This window comes from Acartia tonsa, chromosome 6, assembly GCF_053477335.1.
Source record: "Acartia tonsa isolate MP-2025a chromosome 6, ASM5347733v1, whole genome shotgun sequence".
NCBI lineage: Eukaryota > Metazoa > Arthropoda > Copepoda > Calanoida > Acartiidae > Acartia > Acartia tonsa.
This window is the reverse complement of record NC_137265.1, coordinates 23147166-23166097: the sequence shown is the minus strand read 5'-3', so window position 1 is coordinate 23166097 and position 18932 is coordinate 23147166. Positions and strand designations below refer to the sequence as shown.

At 33.3% G+C, this 18932-nt stretch overlaps 2 protein-coding genes and 1 long non-coding RNA gene across 3 annotated transcripts in view; 2 read left to right on the top strand and 1 right to left on the bottom strand.

The window, feature by feature from the left end:
* Positions 1-268: 268 nt before the first annotated feature.
* On the top strand, positions 269-1879 carry LOC145323019 (uncharacterized). Its single transcript, XR_013880857.1, has 3 exons — positions 269-376; positions 862-963; positions 1784-1879. It is a non-coding gene; the product is annotated as an uncharacterized LOC145323019 (long non-coding RNA).
* A 742-nt stretch (positions 1880-2621) lies between these two features.
* LOC145322148 (uncharacterized) lies at positions 2622-7908 on the top strand. The gene is made up of 8 exons (XM_080163960.1): positions 2622-2704; positions 3638-3695; positions 4361-4463; positions 4775-4828; positions 5163-5290; positions 5538-5622; positions 7024-7128; positions 7558-7908. Exons 3-8 carry the CDS (start codon positions 4428-4430, stop codon positions 7636-7638), a joined length of 489 nt encoding a protein of 162 aa, XP_080020086.1. The 5' UTR covers positions 2622-2704; positions 3638-3695; positions 4361-4427; the 3' UTR covers positions 7639-7908.
* A 90-nt stretch (positions 7909-7998) lies between these two features.
* The window catches only part of LOC145323018 (uncharacterized), a 33332-nt gene continuing 22398 nt past the window's right edge, over positions 7999-18932 (bottom strand). Inside the window, exons 42-57 of the mRNA XM_080165406.1 lie at positions 18436-18502; positions 17805-17833; positions 17309-17363; positions 16975-17113; positions 16348-16425; positions 15443-15479; positions 14801-14853; positions 14368-14444; positions 13731-13808; positions 13328-13366; positions 12823-12912; positions 12381-12565; positions 12223-12260; positions 8998-9054; positions 8688-8713; positions 7999-8113 (exon numbers count right to left, since the gene is read on the bottom strand). Of these exons, the coding sequence (XP_080021532.1) occupies positions 8074-8113; positions 8688-8713; positions 8998-9054; positions 12223-12260; positions 12381-12565; positions 12823-12912; positions 13328-13366; positions 13731-13808; positions 14368-14444; positions 14801-14853; positions 15443-15479; positions 16348-16425; positions 16975-17113; positions 17309-17363; positions 17805-17833; positions 18436-18502 (1088 nt within the window). The 3' untranslated portion in view covers positions 7999-8073. The remainder of the gene's footprint in view (positions 8114-8687; positions 8714-8997; positions 9055-12222; positions 12261-12380; positions 12566-12822; positions 12913-13327; positions 13367-13730; positions 13809-14367; positions 14445-14800; positions 14854-15442; positions 15480-16347; positions 16426-16974; positions 17114-17308; positions 17364-17804; positions 17834-18435; positions 18503-18932) is intronic.

Below are 18932 nucleotides of genomic sequence, written 5' to 3'. Positions count from 1 at the left end.
TTTTACGCAAATCTATGTGCTACTGACAAAAATTTATAAAGCGTATAATTTCCAGAGAGAGAGAGAGAGGACAATAGGCTGTTTTTTACACTAGTAGCAAAAGTTTTATAATAAAGATTTTAATTCGATGGCTTAACAACTTTGAGGATATTTGTGAATTTTGATAGGTTGGATTAATAAATTGAGTGTTCAAACCCTTCAACTACTAATTTTAATCAGTTTATTGGCCATTGTCTTAGCCCTTTAGCTCCCTGATAATTTCAGATTTACTATAACAATGAAGCGATTGATTGATTTAAATCGTGGCGCCATTTTTGAGGACACCCGGGGTGTGGTGGGGTCAGGTCCATTCAAGCTTGGCGGTCAACAAAGACAGGTATAAATTATTTAATGCAATCAAATAAATTCATCAAAATTATTAGAGAAAAACCTAGAATTCAACTAAACCTTGTTTACGATATGTTAGTGGCTTCGGTCCTAGCCTTTAAAGGACTACGCCCTGAGATGAATTGGGAATAACCCAGACATTCAATATTTATAACAAAATAAGCATCCTCAGCAAAACTTCATAATGTTGGGGGAGGGCCAGTTTTTTTCTGACGGCAGGGGTATCTCCCAATATAGTCTCAACGGTCAAACGGTTTACAAGATGTTGAACTTAATCCGAATAGACTGACAGATATCATTCTACTTTATATTTAAAATCCCATAAATTCATATTTTTAGAATACAACTTTTAAAATTGTTATAAATACTTTCCTTTCTAGTAAAATAAATAAAAGTTTGTTTAGGATATGATTACGTCCTCAGCCCTATGAAGGCCTATTCATTAAGTGTTCATAATTCGTATTTATTACTCAGGGCCCGGCAAATATTGACATGAACCGCAGGTCCATCTACCACCACACCAGTTTGGTCCCGAGATCGAAGCCCCTCCACAATGGCAAACTTCCATTTGGGCAGGTAAATACTAAATATGTATCTCTATAAATGTTCTACTCCATAATTGATTTTCTTATGAATGATTAAAATTTCTAGCCTTTCACTCATTTTGTAAGTTTTAGATTCTTTTCATCAGAAAGGCCTGAATAGGTCTACAGATCTTACCACAACACTTTTTAAAAATAGAGTAAAACCATCAGAGAACCAGTGTGAGGAGAATCACAGCATATTCAATCAGCGGTTACCAAGATCTTAAGCTTTAGATGGATAGACAGACATTGTAATCCTATCATAGCCCGTCTTTCTTTCTCCTGTCATAATTCTTAAGGACCAAAACTCTTTAGGAAATGGACCGTCAAATCTCCTCTTATAATATAATCATGAACCTAAACTATTTAAGAAATGGGTTGTCTGACCTCCTCTTATAATATTTCTCATGGACCAAAACTATTTAGGAAATGGACCCTTTGTCTCCCTCTTATAATATTTGTCATGGACAAAACTATTTAGTAAATGGACCGTCTGACCTCCTCTTATCAAGTTTCTCATGGACAAAACTATTTAGTAAATGGACCGTCTGACTTCCTCTTATAATATTTCTCATGGACCAAAACTATTTAGGAAATAACCGTTTGACCTCCTCTTATAATATTTCTCATGGACAAAACTATTTAGTAAATGGACCGTCTGACCTCCTCTTATCATGTTTCTCATGGACCAAAACTATTTAGGAAATGGACCCTTTGTCTCCCTCTTATAATATTTCTCATGGACAAAACTATTTAGAAAATGGACCGTTTTCTCCCTCTTATCTCATTTCTCTTGGACTAAAACTATTTAGGAAATGGACCGTCTGACCTCCTCTTATCATGTTTCTCATGGGCCCAAACTAAGAATGGAGAACACTAAATATGGAGCTAGGACTGCAACAACTTAAATATATTCAACTTGTTATCTTAACTACTTACAGACTTATTAGCCTGTTGCTAATCAAAATCTGATTTTAAAATCCTACATCTTTGTAATTTAGAATTGAAAGTATAAACTTTTTGTTAAGGAAGCTATATTAAACATCACCAAACCTCACAGTTAAAATATTTTTTTATTATAACTAAATCACGTATTTATCATGTTTCATGTATTTAACTTTTCAGTGACATTGCAAAGCGTCTTAATTATACAATATTTTGAAAAAAGACAAATAATATTATCAGATGCACCCCGAGCAACTAGGGCTCTATATTTGAAGGTGGAGGGTGGGACAGACTAAAATCCAAAGTATGAATAAAACATCCCAAGATCTATATAAGCTGCCCTACAATATATAATGCAGCATGACAAAAATGATTTTTTTTTTGTATGGCTTCAAAATCGATTAATATTAAAGAGATTTTAATATTATAATTTATCCGCGGTTAACTTTCTAATCTACTATACATTGCGATAATAGTTATTTCTCGTATCGTATTATAAACGGCTTTCCGCGGATATAGAATGTACAATTATAAGATTAAAACTAGTTTTTTTAGCCCCGTAGTGCCGAAGGCACCGGCTAAAAAAACTGGTTTTGATCTTATGATTGTACATTTCTATATTCGTAGAAAACTGGATATAATACGATGATAGACATAGTTTTTTCATATGGATGAGAACCGGTTCCTATCCACCGGATTCGAATGAATACGAGAAAAAATATTCTAAAATGTTGAATTGTTGCATTACAACAGAAAGGTGAAAGCCTCCAGCAAGAATCTTTTAGTTGGTAAGATTTACTTCAAATCAGGGGTAGCCAGTCTAACCAACAATTCTACAAAAAATCACGAAACCTTATGGGGTATCTGGTGAAGAAAGAAAGGAAAGGAAAAGGGAAAGATGGTAGTTGGGAAATTTTCCTTTAGAGTTGTTTGTCAGAATATCATTTCCTTGTCCCTGACTTCAAATAAAAAAATATATTTCAGTAGCGACGCTAATCTATATGCACTTTGTCTGTACGTCAGTCCGTCCGTAACGCTATGGATAAATATTTTTAATTTTCTTATTCCTACAATCTTTCGGATATGCATTGTCATAAGTCATTGGGAAAAATACTTATTTATACTTTATTATTTTTTCAAGAAAGATTTTGTGAATTTTTGCATATTTATCAACTGCATATCACCTCTATAATTCATTTCGTCTGTTTGTCCTTCCATTAATACATTACAATATATTTTATTGTTTTTTTATGAGTTTGCAATGTAGAAAATTCGGCTATGGATGCGCAGAGCTTGTCTGCGTTCAAATCACTTTAAAAAATCAAACAATGTAGCCTTCAAACTATTCAACAATAATTGTAATTTACGGTAGGATTAGTTTTGTTAATCGTCAATGGTGATGTCCATTGTCTTATCCCTTAAGATCCCTGAGAAAACCAAGATATTTCACAACATTGAATACAGGGATCTTAAGGGATAAGACAATGAACGATGAATTGATTTATAAACTAAAGAATGATAAACAAAATTACCCTTTTTGTAGCTTAAATCATTGGTTGAAAAGATAGGACACTACTAGTTCGTAACCAACCAATCAAAATTCGTCAAACTAATGAAATGACATAATAATAAAACTCTGGATACCAATGAAATTTTAAGTCCAATGTCCACTCCCTCCCTGATTTAATCAGTTTTTGGGGTGTTAAACCTTCTTAATTCAGGTACAAATGAGAATGCTGAAGATTTGACCGGACAGCGAGCTCCTGTTGCTTCTTCTTCGTAAGTAGAAATTATTTATAAATTCAATGATGCAGCCAGTTAATTGTATCAAATTATTGATTGATTAAAAGCTCTAGAAAACACTCTTAAATAATCTTTAAAAACGTCTACCTTTCAATTAAGTTAGATTTTTTACATATCCTTGAAGTTTTAGGATGTTTTAATGATATGTCACTAGGTGTTTAAGTTTTATAATCCCATTTTTCTTGACTAAATGTGACCTTTTTTAAAGTAGCGAATGCAATTTGTCAGTATACCAACCGCTATGCTATGGGGAAATGATATTTTCTGGCTGGTATTAAAGATTAAGAAATTGAATATTTGTGAAAATTCACAGAGTCAATCAGTACCCTTTACAATACAATTTACTAGGTCTGTCTGTCTGTCTGTTTAGCTTTAAACGACATAAAAAGAATTTGTACAAGTATAAAGGTCATATTGGGTTGAGGCTTTGTTTATAGATGGGTGAGTGAGCTACATGACAAGTATAAAAGTCATATTGGGTTGAGACTTGCCTCTTTGTTTATAGGTGGGTGAGTGAGCTACATGACAAGTATAAAAGTCATATTGGGTTGAGACTTGCCTCTTTGTTTATAGGTGGGTGAGTGAGCTACATGAAAAGTATAAAGGACATATTGTGTTGAGACCTGCCTCTTTGTTTATAGGTGGGTGAGTGAGCTACATGACAAGTATAAAGGTCATATTGGATTGAGACCTGCCTCTGCTCCCAACATGATCAACCGACCACTCTCTCTCATGCAGAACCAGGTAATCCAGGGACTTACAGGAAAGATAAAATAAATTTTCTAAAGCTTGAACATGAAAATTTTACTTTTAATGGCATAAATAATAAATATTGTTAAATTCAGTAATTTGTTTCAGTTGTCATCCTCATATTTTAGTAAAATCTCCTTTTTTATCAGAATCCACTCATAAAACTCTATTTATTTGTGTTAAGTTAAAAAATTAGATTATTAGTCGTCCACTTTCTATTACACATTTATATTTATAATTCATTTTAGTAGGCAACAAAAAATTTTCTCTGCCTTTGATAGGAAATTTATGATCATGCTTTTTAGGAGCCAGTGTTTGGTCACACTAAAACATATCCATCAAGAACTCATCAGATGCAGGTTTCTTTATTAGTAATCTTCTCTTCAAGTCACTATTGTACAACATAACATTATTCTCAACTGTTATGTAATCTAACACTATACTTAATTTTTCTCTTCCATAGCTATGTTTGTTAAGCATTTGTCATAGCAGCCATAAGTACAATATTTAATGTCTCTATTACGGGGCAGTTTGGCCCTTCAGTACCTTACATGCTGTGTAGTTACGGGTTATTTAAAAATAAAATTACAAGAGGTAACCTTTACATAAATCCATGTAGAGAATAAATAAGATATATAAAAAAAAACTGAAACTTCTCAAATTTTGTTAATCTTGTAAAAGAAATTTTTTCAGGAGCTGTATCCATTCAAAGCTGGAGTTCAGTCAACCCTGCAGGATCTTGACTCATACCAATCCACCTACACCTTTAACCATAGGCCGTTCAACCGCCATGAATACCTCAATCAACCTTTCTGGCAAAGGTATAAAAAAATCTTGGACATTTCATACATAATTTAAGATCAGAGCTTCTTAAAGACGGACAGACAAACCTTTTATCTAGGAAATTTCGCTTTTAAAAAAGGATATGAATAACTATTGTTTAAATCTCATAAACAAATTATAGGATTATTAGGAAACAACGGTTTGAAAAAAAAATTAAACACTATCTTAAAGTCAAGATTACATTAAGTATAATAAAAAAAGAACGATAATCTTATGTATTTTTAGGGAAAAGATGAAGCGCCCCTGGCTGCAGCCTCCTATCACTGAATTTAAACTTCAAAACAGAGTCCCACCGGGACATGATGATCAGGTAAATAACATACCCACAAGGATATTATGACCAGGTAAAAACAAAGTCTCACCAGGACATGATGACCAGGTAAAAACAGAGTCCCACCAGGACATGATGACCAGGTAAAAACAGATTATCACAAGGACATGATGACCAGGTAAAAACAGAGTCCCACCAGGACATGATGAACAGGTAAAAACAGAGTCCCACCAGGTCATGATGACCAGGTAAAAACAGAGTCCCACCAGGATATTATGACCAGGTTAAAACAGAGTCTCACCAGGACATGATGACCAGTTAAAAACAGAGTCCCACCAGGATATGATGACCAGGTAAAAACAGAGTCTAACCAGGAGATGATGACCAGGTAAATAACATACCTACAAGGATATTATGACCAGGTAAAAACAAAGTCCCACCAGGACATGATGACCAGATAGAAACAAAGTCACACTAGGACATGATGACCAGGTAAAAATAGAGTCCCACCAGTACATGATGAACAGGTAAAAACAGAGTCCCACCAGGACACGATGACCAGGTAAGAAAAGAGTTACCTGTTCTAAAGTTTTATAATGAATGAGAGAGATATAATGGACTTTTTTTATAAGATATGTGATTAATAATTATATAATTATTTTTTAACTAGCCTATGATACTTGTTTCTCATAATATCTATATCTTTAAAATAGAAGTAGCAAGAACGACAAAAAACATATTTCAATTATTGTCTAATCTCTATATAAGATGGTACAAGAGTACAAAATGTTTATAAAGGGTGAGCAAAAAAATGCGTAGATTTTAAAAATTCAAATTGCGCGGCTTGTGTTAAAAGTAGAAAAATGTTACGCATACCATTAGAACCCATAAGAAGTCTTTTTTTTGGAAATATAAGAACGATTCCTTTGCTACGTATAGTTAGGAAGCTACGTGTTAAAATGTCCCAACTGACTTAAAACTTAACTTGCGAGTATATAAGTAAATATTAGACAATAATTCTTGCAAAAAGACGTGCGTACATTTTTAAAATTCAAATTGCGCGGCTTGTGTTAATGGTAGGAAAATGTTACGCATATCGTTAGAACTGTTATGAACTGTATTTTTTGGAAATATAAGAACGGTTCGTGTGCTACAAATAATCTAGGAGCTAGGTGGTAAAATGTCCCAAAATTTACTCGCAAGTCAAGTTTTAAGTCAGTTGGGACATTTTAACATGTAGCTCCCTAACTACACGTAGCAGAGGAATCGTTCTTATATTTCCAAAAAATAGACTTCTTATCGGTTCTAATGGTATGCATAACATTTTTCTATTATTAACACAAGCCGCGCAATTTGAATTTTAAAAATCTACGCATTTTTTTGGCTCACCCTTTAATTAATACAAAACCTTTTTAATTTCTAATATAATAAACTACAAAGGCGCATCCCAATGAGGCACAGCTGGCAACACTGCCCCACTATACAGAGAATGGCCTACCTCTGGAGACAAGTGAAGTCAGGGCTCAGTTTAGAAATCCATATCAGGTAAATTTACTCTGTTTTCATTACTGTTGTTTCTTAATTATTTATGCAAAATACTTGTGTGTATAAAAACTAAAATGTAGTATAATATTGATAAAATGAAGTTAAAGGGGTTAACCCACCTTTAATTTGAGAATTATTTTTGAAGCCCTTCTATCTTGACAATTTTTTGTAATTGTGAAGTCTAAAATTTTTGGCAACTCAGCTCTATTACACTTAGAACATTATTTATCCTACAGTACTAGAGAAATTCTTACCCTTGTCTGCAAGTCATAACTAAGTATGAGTTAGTTCTGTTTATACACAAAGTAATATAACAATTCATGTCATCCCCACCTAACATAGCTATAGGAGGTACTGCACTGTTACGCTCTTAAGCCTCCGTTAAGCCGCAAACATTATGCTAATGAAATGGATCAAATTAATATTTAGGCAAGAGAGTTTTACCAGTCAGAACTATCCAGCATTAGTAAGCCTCTGGCCAAGCATCTACAACAAACTAAACTTCTTTGAGCCAGCTGTAGAGTTGCTACTCTACCAATCAAAAAATATGGTTCATAAGTTGATCTCATATATGGATTTTTTGCATCCAATTTCCAAAATTTAATACTGATTTTTATTTTTCTCCCTAGGGAACAAAAAATCTTCAAAAAATGTTTGTACGCCTGTCTGTTAAGTTCTTGTCTTTATTACACTTGTAATATTTTTATTTGTAGTTTGTGAAGTAATGTAAATTTTGTATAATTTGTAATTTGCATGTATTTATTCATAGAAATTGCCATCAAATTTTATCAACCACCGTTATTTACTAAATGTATTTGTTAGAATCTCATATTATTTGTAAATTCAAATATATTAAGAGGTAAAAAATAGTGCAAACATCTTTATTGTGTTTTTGATAAAAATATGATATAAGAAATGCATAAAAAGTTATATGTAAATAAATGATTAAAAACTATGTCTTGTCTTCAAAGTTCCTTGCAGGGATCTGAAATAAACAAGGATGGTAACATGCAATAGTAGTAGAGCACAAAATTATTTGATAGAGAAAGAAACTCTTTTGCAATAATAATATACAACAAATCTTGATGTAAGATATACGTGGATATTATGACTGGAAAAAAGTCGTCGTCAATTTAGGTCGATAACATGGAACTCATTTATTGTCAAGTTGGTTCATCCAGTAGAAGGGAAGGGAATTGGATAACCGGGTGGATTGGTGTTTTCGCTCTTTAGCCCGCTACTAGTTTCATTATTAGAGAACATGAAAATCCAAGTAATAAATAAATCCATTACAACAAAGGTCTATACTTTTTCTTCATTAAAAACAAGTACGATTACGTCAAACAGTAGCAAAGGACCGTTCAAGAATAACTGTATTTAGCTTGACTAACACATATTTAAGTCTTTAGGATAACCAGCGCAATTTTCACTTATTTACAAATGTAGTTAAAGTTTAGTAAGGTTTAGTAATAAAATTTCGACCCCTCTATCATTACCAACAGATAGCTAACAAGTAAACTTACAACTTACAAGAGATGCTTTGCTACTAAAAAATATACCTGACATGCTCGTTCTCGATTCCCATCTACAAAGAAAACATATATGTATAATTATTAATGAAAGTGGAGGGTCAAGTGCCCCCAGAGGCCTCTAGGATAGTAGCCGCTAGTATAAAATGTAGATGGGGTAATTTTGTTATCATTGGGGATTTACAGCAAGTATTCGGAGTTTTTGCTTTTCAAAATAATTCTAGGCCAACAATTTGTATTTTTTTAAATTTTGAATTTAAGTAAGCTTTCCTAAACACCAAGGCCCGAGCATTTTAGAGATTTTATGTAACAAGCAGGGATGTATATTGGAATTACTTACCGAAACTTGTTGCTGTAAGGTTATTGGTCTACCCTCCTTCCAAGCACTTGGCATCAGCTGATTAAAATAAAATAAAATTGTAATGCATTTTCTCGTATTCATTCGAATCCGGTGGATAGGAACCGGTTCTCATCCATACGAAAAAACTATATCTAGCATCGTATTATATCCAGTTTTCTACGAATATAGAAATGTACAATCATAAGATTAAAACTAGTTTTTTAGCCGGTGCCTTCGGCACCACGGGGCTAAAAAATCTTAATCTTATAATTGTACATTCTATATCCGCGGAAAGCCGTTTATAATACGATACGAGAAATAACTATTCTCGTATTCATTCGAATCCGGTGGATAGAAACCGGTTCTCATCCATACAAAAAAACTAAGTCTAGCATCGTATTATATCCAGATTTCTACGAATATAAAAATGTACAATCATAAGATTAAAACCAGTTTTTTTAGCCCGTGCCTACGGCACCTGGGGGCTAAAAAACTGGTTTAATCTTATAATTGTACATTCTATATCCGCGGAAAGCCGTTTATAATACGATGCGAGAAATAACTATTAGTTATCAAAAAATAAAGGAATAAGAGTATCCGATGGATCAGATCCAATTCTGAGCAACAATGAAAAATCCTGAATAGTATCGTATTAGTAATTTTCTACCAGTGGCGTGCGAACCGAAGGGGGCATTTGGGGCAATCGCCCCCCCCCCTAGCGACCAAAACGCCCCCCCCTGCCCCCCCCCCTAGGCACCACCCCCCCTGCCCCCCCCCCCCTAAATGTTGAAAAATGCCCCATTTTGCCCCCCCCTGGTCAACAAAAATGCCCCTTTTTGCCCCCTACCCTACAAAAAAAATCAAGAAATACTCAAAAAAAAAATTTTGGCGCTTCGCGCCAACCAGACAGTTACTATTCATTTAACCTTACCAAATTTTTTAATTAGTGTAGAAATTAGGTTATAATCTTTTTTCACTGAACATAACAAACCAGGTAATAGGAAGTATTTTATTTGGTATAATATAAACTCTTTACCAAAGAAATTTTGTACATCCCCAATGATGATACACAAAATTACCCCTTATATAGATTACAATTAGTGGATGAAATATATGGAAACTCGACTTAATTAACCAACCAATCAAAATTCCAATAAAGTCCCCAAAGTTGTTGAGCCAACGAATAAGAAAATTTTATATGAATTATTTGGGATTAGTGTAATAAATAGCCCAAAAACCCCTCCTACCCTGCATATTTGAAGAAAAAAATTGCTCTTCGCGCACTTCCAAATGGTTATGTTTTTATCACATGCATTGTATATTTTGTTTTTATTCCTATAAAAACATTTGTAAACAACAAATATTTAATCAAAAAGTTATTTTATATAAAAACGAAACAGCGTTGATATTTATCTAAGCCTTTTTCTCAACACTGTATGTCTGTCTAAATGAATAACTATATATGATGTCATATTATTTTCAGGATAAGTTTATCATTTTTTTTGTTTACATACCCTTACAAAAAGACATGTTTTTTTATGGCAATTTTCATTAAAAACCCTTAAAACTAACTACACTTTATATTCCTAACTTGATAAAATACGCCATCCTTGTTGTCTTTAATTGATTTTAGTTCAAAGGGAGAGTAAATATTTTTAGGTGCCCTTCACGCACCGCCCTTATAAATCCTTGGAAACACCACTTAATGAAAAATTAACAGAGTTTTAAAGTGCCATTTAAAGAGGGTAGGATATGTTGATATAACTTATTAGCTTCTCTATAATTCACTATGGCTGTCAGTACGTAATGCTAAGGGGGAAATGTGATTTTTTCAACTGCAATTAAAGATAGAAGGCTAAACTTAATGTTAACATTCCCATCATTATGGAGTATAATTAACTATTAAAAATTCATGGATGTCGGACTGCTTTTTAGGACGTTTTTGGCTATTTTTGTATCTTTTAAATTTTGGTTATATTCCCTTTTGTGAAATTGCCTCTTAAGGTGCATTTCGTCGTATTTTCACAGTAGCTTTTCCCCTATTTATAACTCCTGCGGGGCCAATTGCCTAACCCTGCGGGGAAATCACCTGACCTAACTTAACCTAGAATAACCTATTAAAAGCTACCATGAAAATACAACGAAATGCCCCTTAAGAGGCGTTGCCACAAAAGAGACTATACCCCAAAATTTTCCATATTTCTAAGAGATTTTTATATCTGTAGATAAAAGGACAAGTAATTTTTTTTATTTTTTACATAATTCTTTATATCTTTGGTTTTTATGGTACAATAAATTTTTTTGTGGATTATAATATTAAAAAAAATAAAATTTCTCGCTGTTTCGAGCATCCAGTATGTAATTTACTTTGACTGTCATAACACAATATGCCTAAAATATATATTTATTTCTTATTAATGATTTTTTGTGCTTTGCTACTTAAAGATGTTGTCATCCTTGTTGTCATACAATAAAAAAAATATTTAAAATCAGTTTTATATATTAGGTTAATTTTTGGTAAATTATTTCCAAAATTAGTGTTTTTATCTCCTCCCCCCCCCCCCAAAAAAAAATTGTTTTTAATGGGGTTATTCATCCTTCCTGCTGAGATTTTATAACATCTCCTTCCACCCATAAAAAATGTTTTGTTGTGGGGGGGGGTAGGTTAAATTATATTCTGTACTTTTTTTTCAAAGATGCTTTCTAGCTCCCTTCCCTTCGGTCATTGCAGGGTGGGGAGAAGGGATGGGGGAGAAGAGATGGGGGGGGGAAGAGATAGGGGATATAAACGGGAAATAGGGATGGGGGAAGGGATAGGGAAGAAGGGATAAGGACTAGAAGGCCCATAATCAAATAATCCCACCCCTTAAAACGCCCTTATTTAAAATTAGTATATATAATCAAAATGCCCCCCCCCCTAAAGCAAAGTGCCCCCCCAGGGCACTTTGATTTAGGGGGGGGCAAAATTTTACAAAATCTTCAAAATGCCCCCCCCCCCCCCCTAGACAAAGTGCTTCGCACGCCACTGTTTTCTACTAATAAAGTAAAAAGCATAATATTAATACCATTTTCTTTTTCCTTTGGCCACTAGGGGCAACAAAACTGAATTTTTTTTATATACTCTTATAATTTTTCATTTGACTATCCGCGGAAATCTATCATGTTACGACTCACAGACTGCCAAACACCCTGTAACTTTTTTATTAGTATTAATAATTCAGTAACCTGGACAAAGTGATTGCTGTTAACAGTCATTTGATTATCTAAATTAAAATGTATGCTGTAATAGTTATCAAAAAAGGCAATGTTACATTATTTATAAGAAGATGTTGTTTTTACTGGTAAAAAGTGTGTTGTTTTTTGTATCCATCGAATGAAAAAACCTGTTTGATCAACAAAATATCCAGGATTATCATGAGCTGTAGTTCTCCTGCTTGTCCGGACTGGTGGAGACTGTTGACCTCCAGGTTGGACTGCTGGAGTCTGCTGACCTCCAGGTTGGACAGCTGCAGGATGACCTCCACAATTTGCTTGACCAATACTTGTCTTATTCAGGGCTGCTAACACTCTATTTGAAAAGAATCTTGAATGATTAAAATAAAAACAAATATATTGAATACCAAACTTTAGAAGATAATTTTAACTTGCAAAAATCAGAAACCCCAAACAAGTACGTCCATTTTTATAATGGAAAGGTAAAATATTTTTTGGAGGATAAAAACACAAATTTTGGAAGTGAATTGCACAAATATTCTAAGTTTAAGTTTCAGAGGTTTTATAGCAACGCCACGTTAGCAACTCTATAATTAAAGCATAAAATCTGACCTCAATCTGACATTTGGTGCATCATCTTGTGAAGTAGTTGACGTGTTAGACAGAGAAGTATTATCAGGGGTAGGAGGATCACTGGTAACCCTAGCAAACAATCAGTGATTTTTATGTTTCTTAGTCATTTCACTACAGAAAAGCTACTTGCAATTCAGCAACTGATCAATAACAGTTAAGGATTCGTCTGCTAAATGGTAAAAAATGTCAATTAGTGGAAACTACAGCAAAAATGTTAAGATAGTATCTTCGATATATTAATAAAAAAAGAACATCAAATATGAATTTATTAAAAAGAGATAAAAATCAATTGAGGAGCAGTTCGGATGATAATTTTTTTTTAATTATCAAACATTTCCCAAAAGTTGAGAAAAATCAGACATGTATCTAATACAGCCTTTGACAAATTCTAATAATAGAGTAATAACAAGGCTACTAAAAAGATATTTAAATTTTTCTATGAAGTTAGACAAAAATTATATATAATTTTTAAAGAAAGACTTACGTTGCAGTGAAGTAACCATCGTCTTTGATGGCGACTCGCCTAAAAAGTTTAGAATTGTAGAATTTTGATTAATGGTAAACAAATTAAGTCAAAGACCTGACCAGAGGCGTGAAGAACGGGAGATGTATCCAGCCCATAACAAAATTATGGGTAAAGGACCAGGGATCTCAAGGGATAAGACAATGGCCGATAAATTGATGCACATCCCTAATAATGATAAACATAGTTACCCCTTCTGTGGATTACAATAAGGATTGAAACGTTTGGACTCTTTGATTAATAAACAACCAATAAAAGTCCCCAAAGGGGTTTAGCCAACCAATAAGAAGTCGTTATTATTCAACTTTAGGGACTAGTGTAATAAATACTCCATTAATGTTAATTAAATGTTAATATGACCAACCTTACACCTCTCCTTGGTGATCTACGTGGTGAAGGTCGGGTAGGTCGTCTTTCTTCCTCACTAGTTGTTGATGGTATACTGAAACAAAAGATATTAGTTTTGATTGAAATAAAAATTGTAATGGCGTAAAGTAAATGACATAAATCATTATAAGATAAACTTTACGCATTGAATTGAGCTTGCAATTGAAAACTGTTCTAATAATTTAAATTTGACTTAAAGAACCAGACAACTAACAAATTTACTTATGTATCGGCACGCCCAAAGAGACCTTTAAGGGCATTTTCGGGAACCCCCTACCCCCCCCCCCCAAACCATATTTTTCATTTTAGTTTTTTAAAACAAAAAAAAATGAAGGGGGGGGTAATTTTTTTTTAGGTGCGACTTTTCTAGGGAGGGTGATGGTCCCCTCCCCCAAAATAGTTATAAACCTTCCCGACACCTATGAGAAACTACCTGGTAAGGAGAACCCGATCGGTTCAGCGGTTAGCTAGATCCTTCGTTACAAACAAACAAAGAGACAGAGAGACATCGTTCTACTTTGTATTATAGATAACTTTCGATTGCCTTTCAATTAAGATTGGGCCAGATATCTGATATCTGGCCGTATATCCAGAAGATTGCCGAACAAAGTTACCTTGATGAAGAGTCTGTTTTAACTCTTGGTCTTGGGGATCTCTTTCTTACTTTAGGCCTCTCATCTCTCTTTATACTCTAAACAAGGGTGACAACATCCATAAGTAACGATCAAAGAAAATCCTGCTTGGACAAACAGACAAAGTTTGCTATGGAGAAAATGTTGTGTTGTGTTTTTTTTTTTATTGAGGAAAGGAAAAAGAACAAGGATAACAACATCCATGAGTAGCAAAGCACAAAAAAATCATGGAAGGGATTATGGACAATGAGATATTAGGAAATATAATCACGAAACATTTTTTTGAATACACCTAAGAATTTTTGTAAACAGTATAGCTAAGATTATAAACATAATTGTAAAATAAAGCATCTGCACACTTTGGCAGCCAGACAAACATAGGTGACTAGAAAAGAATATTCGCAGCTGAAGTAACCTTAACTGCTGCAAGTCTTCCACCATTATTTATGGCTAACTTCTCATTCTTACCTAAATTATTAAACTTTCTACAATTTAAATCTATCAAAACCATAGAATTTAAAATTGTAATTACTGCTGCTTCATAATAAAATATATTTCAAAGAAAAAAATCTTCATTATCAATCTCATCTCTTGTAGATGTTAATCAAGCTATATTTTATTACAAGCATTAAATGGGATTAGAAAAAAATATGAATTAGGTCATTTTATTAAATTTGGATTGTTGTTGATTAATAACGATTGATAAGTAGGGCAGACTTTTATTGTAGGTTTCCAGGCACTAATATCTTAACTATTGAAGACAACCAACCCTTAGATTGCACAATTTTTGTCTGGAAGTTCTAACTGTGCATTGCACTGATTTTCACCTGATTTTGTACTCTTAATAATAATGCCATACATCAGATATAGCAGCAGTAGGCCCAAGATCCAAACTTATCACCTCCCCAACGATATGCGAATGTGCTATGTTTATTGGGCTATAGTTTGGTAAAGAAATAAACCCTCTATTAAATGCTTTATTAATATCATATAAATTTAAATATTCTAATTTGATTTAAATAAGAAGTATTATACAAAAATATAAAATGTATCTTACCAAAACCCAGTCTTATCTTCAACTCAGTCATTACAATCTATAAGTAAAAGTAGTAAAACAAGAATAACAAGATTCATATTGCAATCAAGTGAAAAAGATGATTATATACAATCAAATATTGTTAATAATTTGGACAGACAGACTGATGGTAATGATGAAAGAGGCATTCTAAATCATACCTATTTATTATAAATAGGATTCATCATGAGGAAAGAGGACAATTCTGTCTTGCTTTAACGAGATAATAGCAATCTGCTGTGGACAAACGGATGGACAGACGAAAAGACACTGATTAATTCTAATTAGGTGAAGCTAACCTGATTATTGATAACACTGTGCATGAAGATGAATATGCTGGAACTACTATTGAGTGCAAAAGTGCTGCCATTAATCATATTAATATCAAGAGTGAAGCTAACCTGATTATTGATAACACTGTGCAGGAAGATGAATATGCCAGAACTACTATTGATCATATTAATATCAAGAGTGTAGCTAACCTGATTATTGATAACATTGTGCAGGAAGATGAATATACCAGAACTACTATTGATCATATTAATATCAAGAATGTAGCTAACCTGATTATTGATATCACTGTGCAGGAAGATGAATATACCAGAACTACTATTGATCATATTAATATCAAGAGTGTAGCTAACCTGATTATTGATAACACTGTGCAGGAAAATGAATATACCAGCACTACCACTGATCAAATTAATTTTCAGAGTGTAGCTAACCTGATTATTGATAACACTGTGCATAAAGATGAATATCCCAGAACTACCATTGATCAAATTAATATCAAGAGTGTAGCTAACCTGATTATTGATAACACTGTGCAGGAAGATGAATATCCCAGAACTACCATTGATCATATTAATATCAAGAGTGAAGCTAACCTGATTATTGATAACACTGTGCATGAAGATGAATATCCCAGAACTACCATTGATCAAAACAAAGAAATAGGCTACCCACTAAAAGGAAATTAAAAATAAGATAAGAATCATTAGTAGCGAAGCTAATCTATAATTTACTATTTTTACCGTAACGCTATGTGGAAAATATGATTTTTGGTTGCTATTTAAGATGCTTTATTGTAAAAAGCATCCAGTTTTAAATTTAATCGTTCCGTAGGTCATTCTTCAAAAGACATATTCTTTATTATTGTTATGAAGGTTTCGTGGTTTTCTACCAATCTCAAATCTTTCTTTCTCTAAATTGTTATCCTTGGTTTGTCTGTTTGGTGCTTTACTAATTATCATTTGCGGATAAAAAGTCCTTACTGTGTTTGGTAATGAGTTACAACTGTTTTGGGCCAAGATAATCCCTCTTCTCTTACAGTTTATTAATAATATCGTGAATCTGACAAAATGTTAGTAGGTACCATTTTTAGGTCTGTAGACATGATGTTGTTTGGGTTGAGATTCGAACCCATTACCCATAAACTACAGTCACTAGTCGCTAATTGTAATGCGGATTAATTTTACCTAGTGCCCGTCAGATTGAAAGAAATCCAACTTTACCTCAGATCCCTCTTGGATGAAGAATCCTAGAACCCAGGTCATACCCAGAAGAAATGACAGGGTGACCCAGCTTCTCATCTGGCTCATTATCTTGTTGGCCACACTATTCTTGTGGCGCTGTCTTGCTTTGGTGGCCACTCTGTTAATATATTTTTTTTTGTTTTAACATATTTTATGAATGCAAAAAAATATTACAACACATTCGTTAGCTTATTTATAACTTAGCGTATTATATTTTAATCTTTGTTGCTTAACCAAAACTTGAAATATTGAATTGGTTTGTCCGTTGTACAAAGCTTTAATGTCTAAACTTTTCCACCCAAAAAATGGATACCTGACAGTTTTAATAAAGACATAGATATTGTACAGTATAACTGCAGCCGCAGGACCTATCAAATTTAATGATAAAAGTTGTTTTATAGATAGACAGCTTTCCGAAGATAGGAAAATTAAAATTGATAAGATTAATTCCATTTTAGTTGACCCTGTGGAAAAATTGTCTATTAAACAATATGGGAAATAGTTTTTCAGTTTGACTGAAAACCGCTTCTAAGCAGATATTAATCGGTTTAGAAGCCATACTGGAATATATATTACCATACATTATATTTGTCATGCATTCTATTTCTTTTTTTCTCTCTATTATATACTATTTCTATGGGACAGAAAATTTTATTCAATTCTTACTTTTGTAGGTTTATCACAATTAAGATAGTAAAGGTATAAAATTGGGGGCAAAAATAAAGCAGAAACTGAAAGGTATTAAACACAAGTAAGCAATACAGGCCTTAAAACTTCTAAATGTTTGTTAAAAATACTAAATTTCTGACCTGCAAATGCCCAAATAAAGTCATCTCCACTAAATAACAGTAAGTTATATACATGTTAATAAAAAAAAATTGCTGCGTTACCTAATAGTATCAAGTATCTTTACCTATCAAACACTATAAACAAATTGAAAATAATTGTTTTATTTCCTAAGCTAACCTCTGCGGGTCGTCCTCATGCATGTGGGGCCTGAACAGGCAGAGAACTAACCCTTCAGCTCTACCCAGTTCTCAATAAACCTAACCTGACCTTAAGCATAAACACCTTCCCACCCCCCTCTAAAACTTCTTATTTTAAATTCATTTCAAAATGATGCGCTGGAGGCGGGTATTTTTGCTAGGCTCTTTTAAGTAAACTGCCAATTATTTATTTTAAAAGCAAGAATGACATCATCCAAACGTAGTGCAACTCAGGATTATTATAAATACATTGTAGGAGACCAAAATCTATTCTGAAACACATAATCAAATCACTCAATGGACTGTTCATGATTATTTAAAAAAATGCCGAAACCTAAGTGAACTGTAGAGCAGCTATGCAAGGACGTCAAAGCTTTTTTTAGTGGTGGGTTTGAGGGGGTTTAAAGCCCCCCCCCCCCTTAGGACGTCACTGTATCAATTGTAAAAAACTTACTGAAGCCAGCAGTATTTATCCATGTTATTATATGCACTGCTTCCCTGGCCAGAGATATAGGTTATAGCTGAAATAAATAAAGTATTTATCCATGTTATTATATGCACTACTTCCCTGACCAGAGATATAGGTTATAGCTGAAATAAATAAAGTATATATCCATGTTATTATATACACTACTTCCCTGACCAGAGATATAGGTTATAGCTGAAATAAATAAAGTATATATCCATGTTATTATATACACTACTTCCCTGACCAGAGATATAGGTTATAGCTGAAATAAATAAAGTATATATCCATGTTATTATATGCACTACTTCCCTGACCAGAGATATAGGTTATAGCTGAAATAAATAAAGTATATATCCATGTTATTATATACACTACTTCCCTGACCAGAGATATAGGTTGTAGCTGAAATAAATAAAGTATATATCCATGATATTATATGCACTACTACCCTGACCAGAGATATAGGTTATAGCTGAAATATA